Source organism: Trematomus bernacchii, unplaced genomic scaffold (assembly GCF_902827165.1).
Source record: "Trematomus bernacchii unplaced genomic scaffold, fTreBer1.1, whole genome shotgun sequence".
Lineage (NCBI taxonomy): Eukaryota > Metazoa > Chordata > Actinopteri > Perciformes > Nototheniidae > Trematomus > Trematomus bernacchii.
The window spans coordinates 11120050-11139719 of record NW_022987803.1 but is presented as its reverse complement, the minus strand read 5'-3'; the positions used below and the strand labels follow the sequence as shown (position 1 = coordinate 11139719).

At 42.6% G+C, this 19670-nt stretch overlaps 1 protein-coding gene across 1 annotated transcript in view; it reads left to right on the top strand.

The window, feature by feature from the left end:
* Positions 1-19670, top strand: part of LOC117498323 (kelch-like protein 29) — a 205540-nt gene that overhangs the window by 99978 nt on the left and 85892 nt on the right. The window contains 2 exon segments of the mRNA XM_034150343.1: positions 9129-9276; positions 11983-12492. Coding sequence (XP_034006234.1) covers positions 9129-9276; positions 11983-12492 — 658 coding nt within the window.

Sequence of the window (19670 nt, the reverse complement as noted above, 5' to 3'; positions counted from 1 at the left end):
GGCTGCAAAAAATAAGAGATGGTAAGCGGCTCTTAGGCACACTGGTAATTATATACCTTAGTGGAGTCACGAGGGGTTTTGATTTGACAGCGCTGATGCAGATTCTGCTGTACCTCACTTAATACGGCTATTTTTAGGAACCCCCAAAGAAAAGTGATAGGCACTCTGTAGCCAACTGGCATATTCATTACAGTGTCCAGAGTTCATCTGAGTGGAGCTGATACATTGGTCATTGTGCTCTCATAATGTTGCAGGACTGTTTCATTAATTAGGCACATTTGCAGCACATACTGGCCATTGGCGTTGCCTCCATTTTCAGTTTAATTACTCACACTTGTAAGCCTTGATTAGATATTTTGCCTTCCAGGTGTTAAGGTGATGTCACACTGTATAAACGCTTCAGTATGTGCACTTGAGCAGACTAAATCCTACAGATATAGATTGGATGTAACACAAAACAGCCTTGTTTACTTTGATACCATCTGGTTTGAAATAAGCAGTTTCAGGGCTCATATTTGGGCATTTCTCAGACCAGTGTGGAAGTGCGCCAGAAACCTGACTGTTCTGTACTTGCGTCCTCTATTGACTCTAGGCTGCTTTTTTGTCTGCCAGATGTCTGTGCCCAGCAAAAGCCAATAGGAGGATCCATCTTACTGCTCTCTCAGATTCATATCAGTCTGTGTATAAGTATCAAATCATGAAAATAGCTTCAGACCTTTTAAGAATCCAGCTTTTGACTATGGATGCTTTTTCTAGAAAATCAAGATAAACAGAAGTCCTATAAACAACATTTTTAAACATATAGTTGTTATTATTGGACATTGAGTTTGATGAAACCTAACCCTGTAACACTGTGTGAAGCGATTGTCTCTCATGAACAACAAATTGTTGATAGCCTGCATTTATAAAGCCCTTTCCAGTCTTTACGGATCCTTAAAGTGCTTTTACATACATAAGTAAGCATTCAGCCATTCACACGCATCCATACAGAGACGGGCTGCCATACAAGGTGCCACCTGCTAAGGAAGACTTACATTCACACACATTCACACACCCTGGACCATCAGGAGCAATACAGTCAACATCGACATGTTGACTGCAGGGGCTGGGGATTGAACCAATGACTACCCATTTACTGAGCCACAGCCGACCCAATCCAATCCACTTACTTTTGATAGCTACTGTTTGAGAAGAAGGGTGTTCAAGTAAAGTGTGGAGGTAGAAGGTTATGGACAGTTTAAGTGAACAAAAGGACAAAATAACTGAAAAGCATAGTTTCTCCTTTTAAAACTAATGGTAAATCTTTTCAGGAATTATGTCAAACACCGCATCTAACTTTTCCTTGGGGGTACAAAGTGTGAAGAAAAAAAGATTCATTCAAATGTATAATGCTGGCACAACCGCAAACTTATTACATATATATTCCTTTCACATATACTGCAAAATCTGGAATTTTAATAGATTAATTTGTCCCAGCTCTTCCTGTGGACAACAACATTAACATTTTGTTCAAGGCAATATATTAAAGCTCAGTATATCAGAGAGCTGTGTGTACAGTTTAAACATGGTGGTTATGAAATGATTTTGTTCAGACAATATGCCAAGTTGGAACTTGAACCACTAAGTATGCATCCACTGCATTGTCTCCCAGATTTCCAGCCCTGCCATATGGTCATCTGGATTTTTGGCTTTTCTGCCAGAACATCAACTATTTTACTTGCAAATTGTATGTGTTGTTAAATGCATTTTAAAACTCCCCACACAGCACTCTTGGCAAAGTAGATATTGTTTCCCTTCATATTGCAATATCAATATAAATTCAATTTATTCTTTAGTGCTAAATGGCTGTTCGTCCAGTTAACGCTCAATTATTACAGCCACACATGCACTCTGTGCGCACACACCCACCCAAGGCTACTCATAGCAGTCGTTTTGCTTCAATTGACCACAGACAAGAGCTACACAGTCATCTCTCTTGGTCTCCAAGGTTTCTGCTGTGACAGGCAGTAGATAGTTGTTCCCCAAACACTCACCACACATCAAGCAGGGTCACAGCTTGCTGGAGACCTATGTCTCTCACTGTGCCTGCCAGTGCCAACGGAGGGCAATAGGGTTTTCTGACATGCTCTTCTGGGAGGTGTTACCATGACATAAGGATGTCTCCACAGCTCGCATGTCCAAGCACTAGTGCCCCTCTCTCAGCTGCCTCACCACCGCAGCTTAGTCCCACAAATAAAACATGTTCACGAATCCGCTGCATTGTCTGCAAGAGAAAAGAAAACACACGTAAAAGAGGGTTTGAGGTCGGGTTTGGAGGGCAAGCGCTGCAACCTCTGAGCACTCATGGGATAGTTTCCAGTTCTGCTTTTCCGCTGAAGCTTGTCGGCCTCGCCCCTCTGATCATGCCTCTCTTTTCTTGAATGTGTGCGGCGAGCCAGGAGCTCGTCGAGCTGTCGGAGTTTCTTAGCTGAACATTTCACTGGAAGTGAAGTCCGTTCCCCTTCAGTCGTTTGGCCCGGGGCTTGAAATTATAGAGTCTGTATCCATAGCCCCTTCTGTGGTGCATAAATAGCCTATATACCCACAAGGCGCCTGGGTTGTGTGTTTTCATTATGTTTGTCTCTCGTGCTGCCGGGAGTCAGTGTTAAACGTTGGCGCCTGGAAGGATCTGCTTTGTTTGTATTTTCAATTTTTAGTGCGCAAACTGCCAGTCATGAACAGTCAACTCTATGTAATGGCAGACATTTTTCTTGTTTAAAGTGATATTGCCTCGATGCAGATGGTGATTTCAGATATGACATGTTTTAAACTGCCGTATTTCTTCAAGAAAGTGGCAGGTGTTCTCAATGGTAGCAAGCCTTGGAAAAAACAAATGAACTTAGTCAACCTTTTTTTGACTTCTTTCAGGTAAATAATGTTATAGGTTTTTTTTTGTACCTATAATGGTATTTAAACCAAAAATTTGACTTAATATAATCTTATTTCACTGAGTTCTCTGTATCCTCTGAATGAAGATAGTATTTTTTATGATATTGTTTTGAATTGTATTAATGCATTTAATGCATTGCCCACCAGTATCAGCAGTAAGGGATTTGATAAGAGCTGTGCTAATAGTCGTTTCTGCCTGAAAGTGTCAGTTACGTAGGTATACATTTAGTATAAGCTTAATTTACAAGTAGAGGTTTGACAAGCACACAAGATTAGCTTTTTAAAGTTCAAGAAAAGCAACGTTTTGTGTCTTCTACGATGCAATAGATATGTCGAATCGCAGTACAGTACAGTGTCTGTTCACATTTTTAAGTGAAATACAATGGATCCTGTGTAGAAAAAGAAATATTACCCCGATTTCTCTCTGTCCCTAACCCAGTCTGCAGCCATCACACTGAATACGCACCTTCTCCTTGTATCGCATTACGCTGTTCGGCATGTTGGAGCACCACTCCGTTCTAAGATGGCTGCCAAAAAAAATGGCGCAGTAGTCTCTTTGTTTACTCGTGAGATGCTCTGCTATGTTCCAGTTTAATAGATTGGACACAGCCGCCCCGTGGTTCGGCTCCAGCATTCAGCACCATTATGACGGAAACCCAGAACAAATCCACTTCACATTTAGGTGTCAGAGCGTTGTCATGGAAAAGAGATACCTCTATACAGTAAGTGAATAATGTTCGAAAGAAAATGAGTTGTGCGCTTTTGTACTGTCCTTAGCGCTGCTGGTCAGTGTCAGACCACACTTGGTTTGATCTTTTGGACGGAGCATGAGGAGGAAAAATATATTTTTTTCCCCTCCATTTTAGAAAAACTGAAAATGATCTGTCAAAGGCAATGATACGAGGCTATTTGATGGATGGTTTGTCTTATTCTGCCTCTCAATATTTCACTCCTTTACTGCCATTTTTTTCTCCTTTCCTCTGAAGGAAAGCCATTATTTCCATCACCCTCCACATTTCAGCCAAATTCGCTGTATCTGTCCATGCCTGGCCAAAAGGAAGAGAAAGCCATTCTGTCGGAGTTGAATTTCATTTCCTCTCCTACACATAGTTTTTTTCCTATGATTTGTTCATGGTGCAGGCTTACAATGCAATATTATTTTACGGGTAAACACAATATAGCAATACTCGGCGGTGACTGCTGTTATTGAAATTTGGTTTATAATTACATTTGTATACATGCATCTCCCCGGAGATAGTGTGCCGTCTGAGGAGATGTTTTTGTTTTGTTATGCATTTAAATTAAACCATAATGGTGGCTCCACACTGGACCACCAGAAAACAGGGACATTCCTGGTACGTCTATTTGGAATAGATTAACAGATAAACCTATCAGGAAAACAAGTGCCCATTAAGAGGCCTGATTGTCATGCCAGCTGAGTGAATTCACTCAACAGTGAACCTCTGCGTCTGCTATTTTTTCTAAAAGTGTTGCTACTAGAGAAACACTGAACCTTAAAAGGTATAACATTATTAACCAGTGTAGCACCGGCCTGCATCTTGCACCTCTCATTGTGTATGGCAGTTGTGCTAATGACATTTCACTATATTAGCTTTTCACTGTGGTATTGTAACCTGCCTGTTTTATGTGAGTGTTTGTGCTGGCTTGTTCGCCATTAAAGGCCCAATCTCCCCTTCATTTCTCAAAACCTCTCACTACACTGCTTTTTTCGCTCAGAGATGTTATTAAATCTCAAAGCAGTTAGTTGACTTGATCAGTGTGTGCTGAAACGTTGTTTACCCCAGTGGGCCCTGGGTGTTATAGACATACTCATCCCTCTCTCTCGCTCTTACTTTCTATTTCTCCCAGAGTCGAGCAATAAAGTGATTTCTCTGGGGAAACTAAAGCCCTCTCTTAACTGGATGGGACCACTACATGTTCAAGCTTAGGTATACTGGTCCATACCAAAAACACAATAGGCACAAAGAGCTGCAGCTTATGAGAATGTCCATTGTGGTAGTTTTATATGGATGCCTGGTTAGGGCTGTGCGATTATGGCAAAAATCATAATCACGATTATTTTGGTCAATAATTGATATCACGATTATTAAATATGATTATTCATGACTTTGAAAACATCCATTTATTGAACTTTTAAATACAAATAATTTGAACAGTATCTTTTTAACTGTTGATTTCCCTGAACGTTTCAATTCAACTGAAAAACCAATACAAAAATAAATAAAATAAATGATACATTTATATCTACATTTAAATAAATAATATCAAAAATAATAAATACCAATAAACAAGATCAACAAATATTTTGGAGCGCACTTCAACAAGCTACTAAACATATATAAATATGATAAATACAAATACATTTGATCAAATATGTTGCAGTGCACTGTCACAACCTAGCAAAGCAAAATAATCGTTTTTTTCGATTATGTTGTTTTCGTAATTGTGGCAGGCCAAAATCGTAATTGCGATTAAAATACGATTAATTGCACAGCCCTATGCCTGGTGTCCTAAACCGTGTTATTATAGGACTGAACTGGTGCAATAACTCACCCAGACAAAGGCTGGCTTGAACAAAATGCAAAGGCAAACACAGAGCCATAAGCAAACGTTTTCTGTTTGCTTGGATGTGGATGTTGTGGATAACTCAAAACAATCAAAGCCGAGAGCCCTTGATCACCACATGGCCCCTCCTATATGTACCCACAGCAGATGGTGGCCAGTGGCAGGATGTTCTGCTAGGCATTTACTGTATGCTGCTTACTATTGCGAGATGGCAGGGAGCACATAATGGCAGATGTCAGTGTTCCCCATGTCCAAGAAAATAACTGATACGCTAGCCAGACTCTAACTGCTGTCTACCCGGACGGAAGAGCAAAAGTATTATATTAAGGCCTGATGCATCTTGATTTTATCTTGCTCTCTACAATACTCTGATTTGGCATATTTGCAACAGTCAGACGTTTGAGAGGGGAAAGAGCTTTGCAGTTCTGTGCATGCATTTGTTTGCTTATATGTAACTGCATGTGTGGTTGCTCAAGAGGAGCAGATGGATAGCCTTCTTACCCCTGGCTTTGGGATATTGTATTAGCCATTTTAAACTGTCTTTCGTTTATATATCAAACACTTTATCAGTTAACCCATTTAAAAAAGAAAATTAATTGCATGTGTGCATTTTGTGCCGACATAAAACTCAAGGTTCATCTGCTTAAGAATAATCGTAATGTGTGCTTTCATCAACATATGCAAATGAATGTGTATATTGTAAGTATGCAAGAGTCTATGCTAGTTCCATATTCCACATTTGCAGTATGTGGTCCATATGCACTAATGTTTGCTTCAGTAATAAAATAAAAAATCCCCAGCCAGCTTGACAACAAACACAGAATGGCTTGGCACGACTCGAAAATTATTTATCTGGTTCCCCTCCTCCACTCCAGCATGGTTTTTGTCGAGTCAGAGGAAACCATCTGCTGCCCGGTGATAATGGGCGGCCAGGGAGGAGGGGACTGGAAATGGGCAGAGCAAATAAGATTGAGAGAAAATGACAGGCGCTGTCCCAGAAGCTCCAGTCCCTTCCTTCCTACCTGCAGCAAGTCTGCCATCTTAATAAACATCCCGTCTGATATCTCCTGGCTCCTGTGAGTGTGTGTGTATGCGCACACCTGCTGTGTGTGTGTGCCTACACACTTGTGTTTCCACAGTGTGTGTCTTTCCTATCTAACCTTGATCATTTTCAACTCAGAATTGTTCCTGAGCCCAGCTGATATGCTGTCAGTGATGGCGCTGACTAAGAAACTTTTTTTCCCCCCGCTATGCTAAGACTGTGACAGCTGAATTACCTTTCAGCAGGAGAGATCTTTCCAGTTTTTTTATCCTGTTTTGAGTAAATGGGTGGGATTATTAATGAGGGAATAATATTAAGGCATGTGCAGGGCCAAAGGAAAGTAAGAGTAAACTCTGCGAGGTAATGAAGAGTAGCATTTATATAGGGGAAGGTAAAGCATGGCTGGAGAGGAATACAGTAAAGCACAGAGCGAGGAGGAAAAAACTCTCATTAAAACAAATGGAGAGTTATAGAAAACAACTCCTCACCTTGAAAATGGTCCGAATTTTTCCTTCCCGAGTCTCCAGGGTTCTCGGATTGAATTGAGCGCTTAGGGCATTCTCTGAGTAAACCATTTCAGTTTTGTCTTGTCTGAAGCCGACAGGTTGAGCTGGACAAAAAGACTTGACAGCCGTTCTCGCCCTAAACCCAGCTTCATTCTCTCACTCCATCCCTCTGTCTTCTACTTTGCCTTGAGATGTTTCCCTTCGCTGTTTTTCTTTTTTTTTTCCTTTTGCCCCTAGCACTTACAAACTGTCAGATAACTTTCAGTATGAATTTATCAAGCCAGTGACACTCATTTAACCCGTCTGCTATTGTGAAGTTGTTTATGACGGAGCAGATCTTTGGCTGCATCAACACCATGTAATGTCTTTAAGTGTTAAAAACTCTGTAAAGCTGTGATAAATCCATCTTACAGCAGGGAGGTTGATTTTCCTGCAACGGGATTGATGCGATATGTAAAGCTGAACATGAATTTGACACCAACTGAAATGTTTGGTTTGCTTTTTTGTCGTGGTTGGGCGTTGTCGACACAGCTGTCGGAATGCACGATGGCATGCTTGATAAAGTGGACGCCAGGTCAGGGAGGATAATGGAATTGAAGGATGGAGGGAGGTATGGAGGGGCCTGGTGACCAGGTCTTTTCTATTAACTCAGGAGGCCTGCTGGGTCGAGGCGGGGAATCAGGCTTGGCTCTGCCCTCTCCCTGCCTGGTGGTTAGCCCTAGCGTCCAAGCTGCAGACAGGGAGAGGCCAATATTGCTCAGGGGTCCAGTGGTGATTGACCCGGTGTTTTCATCAGCCTGGGCTTACCTGATAACATTCCTTACCCCCCTACCAGAGCAAATATAAAAAGTTGCGGGTGCATAGCACGGCTTAAGGAGCTCTTAGTTTGGTCTGGTGAAGTTGCATTGGATTTGCCCAACCCCACACACACATTGTCTCCCAGCTTTTCATTTTCTTTTTTGAAATTACATTTTTCTCTTCTCTCATGCCTGCAAAAATGATTTCATTGTATTTACTCTATTTGTTGTATTTGTGTTCAGAATACTATTATTTCACTTGACTGAACACAATGTTTAATTCATTGCAAAATTAAGATATACAAAGTCTCAGGGGGAAGGATCTGAATTTGAATTTAGCCTACACTAGAACGTTAATTGTTATTAGTATATAAAAAGCAGAAATACTGGTCTTTCTGCAAACACTCTTGAGGTCGTGAACAAGATTTTTTTTCGCCCTCATTCCCATTATATATATAGTCTGTAATCAGTACTCACTTACTGCTAATAATATACCGTGCTCCATCATCACAGCTCTCTTCAGGGCCTTTAAAACAGATTGATGACTGTGATTTGTTGCTTTTTTCATTCAAGCTATAACATATAATATTTTTATTTACCAAAGCTGCACTGGTTGGGATTTATTGATCAAGTGGCACAAATAGTTGTGGTCCTTATTAAGATAAGATGGACCTTTATTTATCCCGATGGGGAAATTCAGGAGTTTAAAGCTGCAACAGAGTGAGAGTAAAAAACTTGACATACAGATTCACGAGAGGATAATACAATTAAAAATACCATTATATAAGTAACTGTTAAAACGGGATATCACAACAAGGTCAAACGTTTATCATTTTAATAAACGTATATCCATGTTTGAGTTCGGGTTATTCAATATATTTACATGTGTATGTGTGCTGATTTGAGTACAGGCCAAATTCATTTGTACAAACAGTGCAGATTTGATGTAGGTACAGTACGGGTTACTTTGAACTGGTTGCATGGTTAGCCCTTGGTTGTGCAGCCTGAAGGCTACAGGCACAAAGGACTGTCCGAGGCACTTAGTGCTGTGCCGAGGAGGCATGAGTGTGAGGCTGAACGTGCTCCTCATCTTCACTAGCTCTGCATGGAGGGGGTGGGAGGGGTTCTTAAGGATACAGTCCAGCTTTCTCCTTGTCCTCCCTTATGCCACCTCCTCCACATTGTCCAGTTTTGTATTGTCTTGGAAACTCCTTTTTTTTTATCTCGTACTACACTCTGAGTTATGTTGTGTTTTATGCTGTTTTTTAGGTATCAGGTCTGTCTCCCGGAGATAACCAGACCCCAGGACTGCTGCTGGCCCCAGGCGTGAGGTGGGGGCAGACACCCATCAACCAGCTCACACCCTGGGATACAGATGAGCCCCCTGCCAAGCAACATCGAGACAGCGAGCCCACTGGTAATGAATCACACACACACATGTACATACTGGTGTGCCTACGTACTGACACACACAAGCACCCACACCACCTGATGTAAGTTTTTCATCATTGCACAGCAGCAGATGTATGCATGTACACGGACCAATCGCTTGCACACACACTTATGTGTTACACCCCAGACAGCTCTGGCCAGCTACACTAGCATCTAATGCTAATGAGACGTAGTTGCCGCTTTGCCCTACATAAAACACACACTTGCCTCCAAAACAGCATACTTTACATACACAATCATGCATAATTAACATTCAAAAACACCATCTTTACATAAACCAGTTCAACAATTTACTGTATATAATTATAGAAATGTAAGTTTGATATCAAGGAGTAAAAAAAAAGAGGGCAAAGTGTACACGCTCACAGGCTTCCAGTCCCCCACCACCTTCACTATGCTCATTTTATTGTCCTTGTTAATGTTATAGTGTCACTAAATGAAGCTGATTTAGTCTAAATTAAACCTATGAAAGGAAAAGTCCTCCAAATGATCTTCACCAGATCTAATTTAGATGTCGACCTTATTCTATTCATGCCCCTTTTACGACGTGTACAGAACAACAGTGGCACAGCAGAGCAGTGTGCACGCCTGACATCAACGGGTTAAACCATTGTTGAAGTTTTTTACTTTTTGTAATGAACTCACCCAGAATGGCTCTGCCCTAGAGCAGTTAATTTCCTTCCATCGCTCTGCTGGCCTCTGCCTCCTGCTCATCACAAATGTGTCTCATTTAAGAATAATACTGGCACGGAGCATGTTCCACTGGAAATTCCTGCTCACCAAATCCAGATTGTAGACAGCTGCTACTCTGTGGTAGCAAAAGCATAAAAACATGTTTCTGCCCTCCTGTTACTGCCAGTGCCATCTAATTGGAATTTGCATATCTTACATATAGATTGCTTCGTGAATGAATTATTAATCAGTTTGACTCAGGAGGGATGCTTCTCTAGGAGTGGGGATCTCTTATGATGGAAGCATGCTGTTGTGATATGAGGGAATGGAGCACCGCGGCGGTGTGCCCCCCTGCTGTGTGACCACAACCCCCTGCTGTGCACAGAGGGGCAGGCTGAATTGACCATGAAGCTGTGGAGGGAGCCCCCCCCCCCCCCTTCCCCCCACCCACCACCACAGCTCCCACACCCACACTTCAGCTTGGAGTAAAGCCTGACTGAGAGTGAGATGTCACAAACCCAGCACACTGTCGCATATGACACTCAATTCTGAGCATAGTGTTGCATATTGATTTGCATGTGTGCGCTATTTCAAACTGTGACTGGCGTTTGCAACGAAGCCAGCTCCTCTCCACACTTCACTGAACTGTGTTGCCAGAAAGTTCGTCTGCCAATTGTGGCAGAATTAATCAACGTTTCCTTTCAACAGAAACTTCACTGTTGTGTCTTTTCAAGAAAGTTTGTCCTTTGGAAAATTTGTTTCTACTTTACTTTCTTTGTGCGAAAACAGCTCTTGTTTTGACATCATGATTTAGACCCAAGCAAATTGTGGAATATAAAAAAAGGTACATGGAATTTTTAAAAGGTAACACTGCATTTTTAAACTGATAATTATGAGATACAACGCAGCCAGCCATGTAATATTAATGCACATTTAGTTCAACTTTGCAGAAGGACCTTTGAATGTAGGCCAACGTTGGGTCATGATAATCCAATTCTTTGACAAATTAATTATTTATTTTGTTGGTTAAAGAAATTATAAAACATAAAATCGGAGGACGGAGGCTTTAATTGCTTATCAATATTATCACTGCATTAAAAACTTAAAACTTCATACAGTAAAATGTAGAGTTCTTATACTAACCCATTTAATTTGAATCCTTTTATCAAGATGATCCACAAAATAAGGGAAATTAAAAAGTGTTGGTAAAAGCTCAATGACATGTAGATAATGAACTGTCCTCTGGAGTCTTCCATCCCCACCCTTTTATCTTTGGTTCTTTTCTTCTCCCTGCCTGTCTCCATCCCTTTCAGCCCAAACTATTATATCAGCAGGGCCAGTTTCATGAATAATGTGGACGTTTTTTTCATTGCTTTTTAGCCTGCTGTGATTTAGCCTTTGGCTCTTTGGCAGAGTGGGATGCTATTTTTGGAGTTTGGACCATGGGCGGGAGGAGCTACAGATGAAGGAGTCGGAGCAAATGAGTGAGCGAGGGAGGCAGCGTTCAGGGCCAAAATGGCCGAGCTCACCCTCAGAATCGACGCCCTCAGGGTTAAAAAACAATTGACTCAGAGTGTTAGGGTACACTCCTACACAGATTATTCTGTCGATTCTATGTTTTCACATTCAGAAAAGCATTCATTTTTGTGTAGAAAAGTAAACCTCCTAATCTTATTATGATGTTGATCTTGGGCACAGATCTGTACATCGCTGCAGATATCTTTGATTGATATTAAGTCAAAAACAAACTTGGACTGAAGCGAAGCAGCACACTGACAGATGTGGTGTGGAGAGCTCAAGCTGGAATCCGTCTTCTCATGCTGTTTTCGGTCTCTATTTGATCTTCCTTAGAAATCAATCCAGAATTGGGGGGGGGGGGGGGGTTTCTCTGTCTATGACTTGTAAATAATATATTATAGCTACAGTATAAACAACGATTTATATGAAAGCTGAATAAACAATGGATTAATCTCTCCCTTTTATCTTGTGTTGTCTAAAGGTCCTGCCTGGGCTACATCAGTAGCAGCGGTGAGCCAGCCCAGCCTCCTGCCCCACACCTACGCCCTCGCCCAACCTCCCTCCTTCAACCACAGCGTGACTGCGCAGTCACCCATCATAGGGGTAACCCCATCCATGCAAGCACCAATTCTCCCGCAACACCCTCTAATGACCGCCCACTTCCAGCTGACGCCGCACTCCACCCAGCAGCCGCCCTCCATGGTGCTCAACATGCCTGGACAGCCTCCGTACCCCTCCATACCGTCTGCCCTCGCGGCCCAGGCCAACCACGTTGTTCATCCAAACCCTCACAGCCTCATGGGCAACGGCCACTTAACCTCTCACCCCGGCCTCCTCCAGCACCCCGCCCTGCCTTTGACTAATGGACAGGCGGCAGCAGCACACGCCCAGGCCACAGCCGGAGACAATCAGGACGGTCCTAACGGGGTGCAGATGCTGCGCACCGTCGGGATGGGGAAGTACGAGTTCAGCGACCCGGGACATCCTAAAGGTAAGAACAGATGGCCTCGGCTGATCTGCACAAACGTGTGTTTTTTTAGTTTTTTTTTTTAAATCTCTCTCTTGCAGATATGGCACCTGTCACGACTTTCTGTGAAATCACAGCAATTTTGTTTTAGCTGGCAACCTAAGCTCACAAGTGAATCTTAGCCAAGAAGGTATTGGGTATTAAATCAATGGACACTTAGCTCTCTATTCTTTCTGACCTACCCTTAAGCAGGGTTGTGCTGGAAAATGCAGAGGTCTCTGCCCTACCTCTAACAGGGCAGTTACAGATGCCAGCAGTCATAAACAAGGCAGCACACACTCAAGATAGGTTTGTTAAAATACAACTTGCAAACAGTCACAATTGGCTTCAAATCTGCTCCAGGGCCGGAGAGAAGCAGAGGTGCTCCTAAAGCATCAGTGAGATAGCTGCTTCTAAAATCCTGTAATACAGCCTACAGTGGATTCTTTGGAAAGAACATGTTGTACAGATCTGAAATGACTATACAGCTGCAGCACTGTTGTGCTCTGAAATTGGTTAAAAGTGTGTCAGGTTTATCGTTCCTCCGCTCTCTGTTGCAATACTCACTAGGCCAACTAAACACAAGGCAGGAAGAGCTTTCAGTGCCTGCCCTCGCATCACTCTCGAAAATCGTTTGAAGCCTTGTTGACTTGCGCTGTGTTTGTGAAGGTGCTTCACAGCTCCAACTCACGCCTGAGTCTGCGAGCCATAAATTGGTGTTTGGTTTAACCTTGGGGTTTTATGACGCAGGGCACCAGAAACAGATGTTCGCAATTCCCCGACCAATTTTCACATTTAATGAAGCTTTTAATTTAGGTTTAGATTGTTTTCTTTTTCCTGACTCATTTTGATCAACAAAATGTGTGCAAATGAACTTGTAGATTGCAAAAAAGCAATTATGTTGGGGACTGCCTGGGATACATTGAAATGAGACTGCAGGTAGAATTGGAAATGGATAATTAGACGGGCTCGTATGCTCGGTCCGGCCTATATCGAATGAGAGCTTTTTAGCTTCTTTGTCGAATAGAATGTTGCGATTCATTAAACAAGTGCATGTCAAAATGCACTGACCTTCGTCTTACAGGCCAAAGAAGCTAGAGTTTAATTTGAATTACAGTATTTATACAGAGTCTTTTATATAGAGGAGGCAACCCTGTAGGATTGTTAAAATTCATTAGCTGTCCCTGTGATTCATGTTATGGGAAAGTTAATACATTCAGTTTGTATGTTACACTTGGTCAGCTGCTGTATTTCAAAGGCAGAGGGGAAAGCTTCCCTGTGTACATTTCTAGACACAATATGCGCTTCTTGACTCTTACATCTTCTTTTTAGTTGTTTTTTTCCATCCCTGCTTGGCAGTGAATAGACATTAGTAAGTCGCAAGAACAGTGAAGATGGGGAAAACATTGAACAATTGATTGACAATTAGAGGCTGTGGCATCTCTTCACCATTTTCTCCCCTGACAGGAACACTTAAAGGTGGAGTAGGTAATTCACTTCAGAAACACTTTTTGTTATATTCCATGGAATGCTCTTAACATCCCGATAGCAATGAATACATTAAATGCTTTGACAATAACTACATTAAAACAATTCATCTGTGGAAGCCGTGGCGCTGTAAAAAGCACGACCAGTTATTTTAGCCGGCCCGGCTAAAATAACTGGATGGCCTACCTGCCTGTCAGCCTTCCATCTGTGCACAAACTTATCTCGTGCCCTCATTGGTCATGTGCGCGTTCGTGTGTGTTGGAGGAGGGGCTCTGTAAGGAAGTCTGAAGGAAGAGGCAGATTTTTTTCGGCTGCGTACTTTCAAATTCTAGCGCACTCGAGCTGGTTTCTCCATTCTTACCTACCCTACCTTTAACTTAGCAGCCGTAATCACAACTTCTCCCCCCCCGCACCCCCATTGCCCCTCTAGACACTGCCCACTGCTGTCCATCTGTCTGTGCTTCTCTGTCTTTCTTTATCTCTGCCGCTTCCTGTCTTTTTGTCTTGCTATCCCTCCCTGCTTTCTCGTTAACTCGGAGATGTCATAAATCCCAGGCCGTCACTAATCCAATGCACTCTGTTTTTAAATCAATTAACACTTCATTACAATGTGGCTATAGTGTGCTGCTGTAGTGGCATACTGGTAAAATACGGAGGGTTAGCTCTTGCAAACTGCATTCTGGCTCACTTCTGGTACAATTTGCTTAACCTTCTGTTTGTCACTTCTTTGCCTACGCAAAATACACATATTTTGTGAAAATAAAGTAAAGCAGCTGTAGGTGAGAGGTGAGCGTTTCTGCAGCCCTCTAATGGCTGAAGTGAGGATAAAAGGGTTGGCAAATCTGATCCCAAGGGCAGAGATTTTGGGCAACGCGTGCATCTGGCATAAAAGGAAGCGGCAAGTCCCAGGACCAGCTCTCACAGACAGACATGGTGTATTTCTTGTGCTTTTTGCTCAAAACCCTTGTAGCGCATACACAGACTGTACACCAATCCACTCGACCAACCTAGTCAGGGCATCTGGGGTAAAAGCCAAAATGTGGAATAAATGAGGTGCACACTGTGCTGCTGACATGTTGGAGAATTTGCTTGAATAGCTGATGCGTTATCAACCCCCACAGAGGTGGAGAAATGAATATCCCTTTGCAGATTTAAGCATTTAGTGAGGATGTGTTCACTACTGTGGTGGTCACAATATTGACTTGCAACTACTGCTATTCAATTACCCAAGTTACGAATTTAACTTCTAGTGTTCATGAAAACAAGATGTGGTCATGTCATAATATAATCATGATTTTTACAATAATCAAGCAACCTTACTTGCAACGTTCAAATCCTGATGCGGCATCCCACGTCAGAGGGGTTCCAGAAGTGATTTTTAGAGAAACAGTTTAAACACTGAAGCCACCGCTTAAGAAAGCTTGTTTGTGCATTCAAACAAAAAACAAAAAAGGTTGAGCCTTCAGACACAATGCTAGTCAGCGCTGATGTGCAGAGGAGGTTTTGTGGCTTTTTGATGGCAAAAGCCTGGATCTTGGAGGAGCTGACAGAGCTCTTCCTCCTTAATCCAGTTTTACAACAGACTGCTGTACGTGCCTGCGCATGCATGTGTGCGTACAAATGTGTGTGCGGTTTGACACGCCTGCACAACTTCTTGGGTGTGACTGCATAGATGTTTTGTCAGATGTCAGCCTCCCAGCCTTAAAGCCAAACACCACAGTGACAGAAATCACACTCCGTGTTTGATTTGGCTGTGCCTTCAAAGGGAGCAATTTGTCTTCTCTCTGCATCAGTGGGCACATCAACAACTGTGTGCTCCTCACTCTCTCTGTGGGTATTAGTCTGTGTGTTTTCTGTGTACAGTATATAGTAAATGTGTTTGTGTATGCCTGTGTAAGAGCCATATGTTTGTGTGTTCGTGCTAAGATACACGCAGAGCAGCTTGAAGGCAGTTTTAACCTGAGCACCTGCTGTGAAATGTCAGTCAGCGGGCTGTGATCTGCCTACCTGGTTTCTCCATCCACATCAGGGGCTTTCCATTATACCTGCCTGTCATGGTGTACAAATCAAACCTACTTGTCAATTGTTCATTTCCTTCACACCACCCACTTTCGCTGACATTTGATTGTCTTTTCAAAAAAGAGAATCTCGCCAAGTTTTTCAAACACTTAAATAATCGTATCTGTAGCTCAAGCAACAGCAATCACAACTGTCGGCACATTTACCAGTATGTGGGAATACAGGATGACTCACGTTGTCGAAAAATGGACAATACAGCAAACAAAGAGGATCAGTTGCCGAGAGAAGAGAAGCTGGATACAGAGAGAGGGAGATGCTGAGAGCGGAGTCGGTGCGTGTCTATTGACCGAGTCATTAAAATCGATGGCTGTCCTGATGAATATCAGCCGAGAGAAGCTAGTGCCGGAGCTCAGCAGGGACACACTCGCTCACTGCAAACGTGATTGAGCAACATTTAAAGGCAGCTCACGACTGAAGAACACATTCATATCAAAGGAAAGTTATTATTTCCACATCTGCGGCCTGTTTTAAAGGTTAATACTCAAATGATGTTTTTGATATTGTTTTCTCAGCATAGCATGAACTGAGACGCCTGTTGGTGGCTGCACTGCGATCCTGCGAAACACTGTGATGCTGATGGAAACACAGTCCTGGTTGGTAAATGCTTAAAAAAAATAATAAGCAGATGAAGCAAAGCCTCGACAAGTGAAGGAAGGGGTTGTTGAGATTTAAGTTTGGATTCAGAGACAGATCTGTCAGGCCACCAGCTGTCTTTCTGAGCATTAGCCCCCCCTCCCAACCTCGTCAGACTTCATTTTAATGCGTCCTTCCACCTGGCTGACCTTTACCGGTCCCCTCTTTGTCTCTCTCACACACATCGCTGGAGACGCACATATGCACTCAGACGATCACATGCGTAAATGCATTCAAGTATGAACCAAACACACCCACTTCAAGTGAGGGACGTAATCCTCCTCACATCTACAGCACCCAGCCTCCTCTCTGCCCAGGAAGTTCATCTTCCAGTCAGCTCACATCAGCCATCATCTGGGGGCCAAGCTGCTCCAGAGCTGCTAGTGAATGCAATTAAGATGCCTTGCTGAGTTAAGATCAGTGCTTTACTTTGCCACGGCAAGACCAGCGCAGCCTCACATCCTCACCTCTCCTCCGCTGTGACCATTTTACCTGCATTATTCAAACGGTGGCCTTAGTAAGATTTCAATTATGTTTTCATTGTGTTTACTTTTGGACAAAGCGTATATGCACTGTGGCATTGCTGTCCACTTATTACCCTGATATTACCTTTTAAGTGTGGAAATTATGGATCACCAAATGAGTAAGATAGTGACTGCTTACAAGGGCAAGCTGTGTGTGCAGGTGCTGTTGATTTAAGGGAGAAATTAGCCTCCCTTCACGACTCTCATCATACATCATCAAAGGTTATTTTGGAATAGACATGCTAATTTATTGTTGTATCATTTGATGTTGTTTACCCGTTTACTGGATTTGATCCTGATGTTTGTAGATGTGATAGCAGATCTCTAACCTCGGAGATACTTACTAGCTATAGAAGCTACTTAAATATTCTTTCTGATTCAACCACAGTACTGTATACACAGTATACTATAGCTTGACAAGCGGTTCAAACCAGTTATTAAAAACAGAGCCAGTTTGTGATAGCCACGCTGAGACCATTAATCACAGCAAGCACATTAATTAAACACCCCTTTCATTCATATCCCTCTTTCTCTGTCCCTGCCTCTCTTTCGCACACCACATCCTCACTGCAAATCATACAAAAGTATGTCTTTCCCTGCGACAATTATAATACTGATTCTGCTTTAAGAGGTTTTTCTTCTCCTTTTAATTTTAATTTCCAATATGCTGACTCGGATCAGCGTCTGCGGTGTTAGCGGTGGTAAATTAATTAAAGTCACTGCGGTTGTTGTGCAGGGCGATTATCTTAAAGCTATCCACATCAGGATTAGCTAAAGCAGAACTTGCGGTTATTATGATTACAAACAGGCTTAACTTGGAATATTTAATGCATCTATTTTAAAGTGTGTTATTATTTAACATCACTCCTACAGCATTCCTGAATTCTAGGTAGCTATAGTAGAAACCAAAAACGCAAATAATGTATGAGGTTGAAATATATTCTAATCACTGTGGACGCAGTTTGTGCAGGTAATTCACCTAAATGAATACATGCAGTACCAAGGAGATATGCTTATGAGTATCCTTGGCACACAAGTCTATATGGGGCCTACATATTAATGATATTGACTCAAACATCTCATTTTAGAGCGGTGCACATGTAGCAGAGCGACCTGACGCTGTCTCATCAAATTCACTAAAGATGGCTTTCATTGAGATGTTTTTAGTACGGCCTCGGCACTCGGGAGAGAGAGGAGGGGGGAGGAGGAGGAGGAGGAGGAGAGAAAACTTGAGGTGAGCAGCGGCAGTGTCATAAGCGGAGGAAGGAAAGCTGCTCGCCCTCGTTCTTTCTCTCCCTCGTTATCGTATTTTAAAAGAGAGGAGCCCCGCCAGGAGCCCCATACATTATATCCCCCAACAGTTAATATAGGGACGGCGGAGAGCTCATTAAGATTGATCATCCCTCGTCCACCTCCTCCATGCAGAACGCGGCGCCGGCTCCATTAATCACCGGCGTTTCAAGATAAAGCTCAGTAGCGGCACAGATGCAGGACCCGGAGCCTGACAGCCCGGCTCCTACATGCATAATCGCAGTGCAGCCGCCCGGCTCCCTGCCACGCTAGAGGGGGCACCGCATGCACGCCTCTCCCCCTCCTCCACCCTCTCCCCAAACCTATACTCTCCTCCTCCCCTCCTCCCCACCTGTCCTTTTCACTGCAATTGTCTGTCTGTTCCTATCACTAATCTCCAAACCTTCTTCCGGGAACACCCCTCCCATGCTGTTGTCTCTCAGCATTACCCCCATGGAAATGGAATGGAAGGGATTAAAGAGTAAAAAAGTAGTTCAGCCATCCCACACTGCTCATTTGAGTCAAGTGTCAAATGGCTGTGCCTAACTGAAACGTCCAATCAGACCATCTTTTTTGCCTTATTCAATTCACAAAAGTCAGCATTTATGTCCAGAGCATTACCTAGTCAATACAAATGTTTCTTGTTTCTAAACAACTATTCATAAAAAAAAAGAAGCTTTTGTATGAGGTTTACATGTGCACACCTTTCTGTAAAAGCTTTGATCAAAAATGTGAGTTTTGTATGAATGCTTTTGCAGTTCAAAAATGTTCATAAACATGTACATGCAATAGATACATTTTCAACATTTTCTGGGTCCTATCTCAAATGAAGGAACATAAGTTGATGTTTGCCTGTTTATTCTTGGAAAGGTGTGACACTCGCTCAGAGCTGCAGTACTATGCGTTGATTCTTTGAGAGAGGTCTCTGATTGAAACAGTAATATTTGCCCACACGAAACATCCACTGCCCTCAGTTATTTGGGAGCAAATTGATTTGTGTATAGTGGTGTCCAAGTTAATGGAGGTAACACAGGGAATGGGTCTGAATCTCTAACACACCACTCGTTTTAGAACCCTTTTAATACGACAGGAATAAATGCCACAAGGCAAGTGTTGCTGTGTTATTCTGCACATCAGCCCTGAAATAGG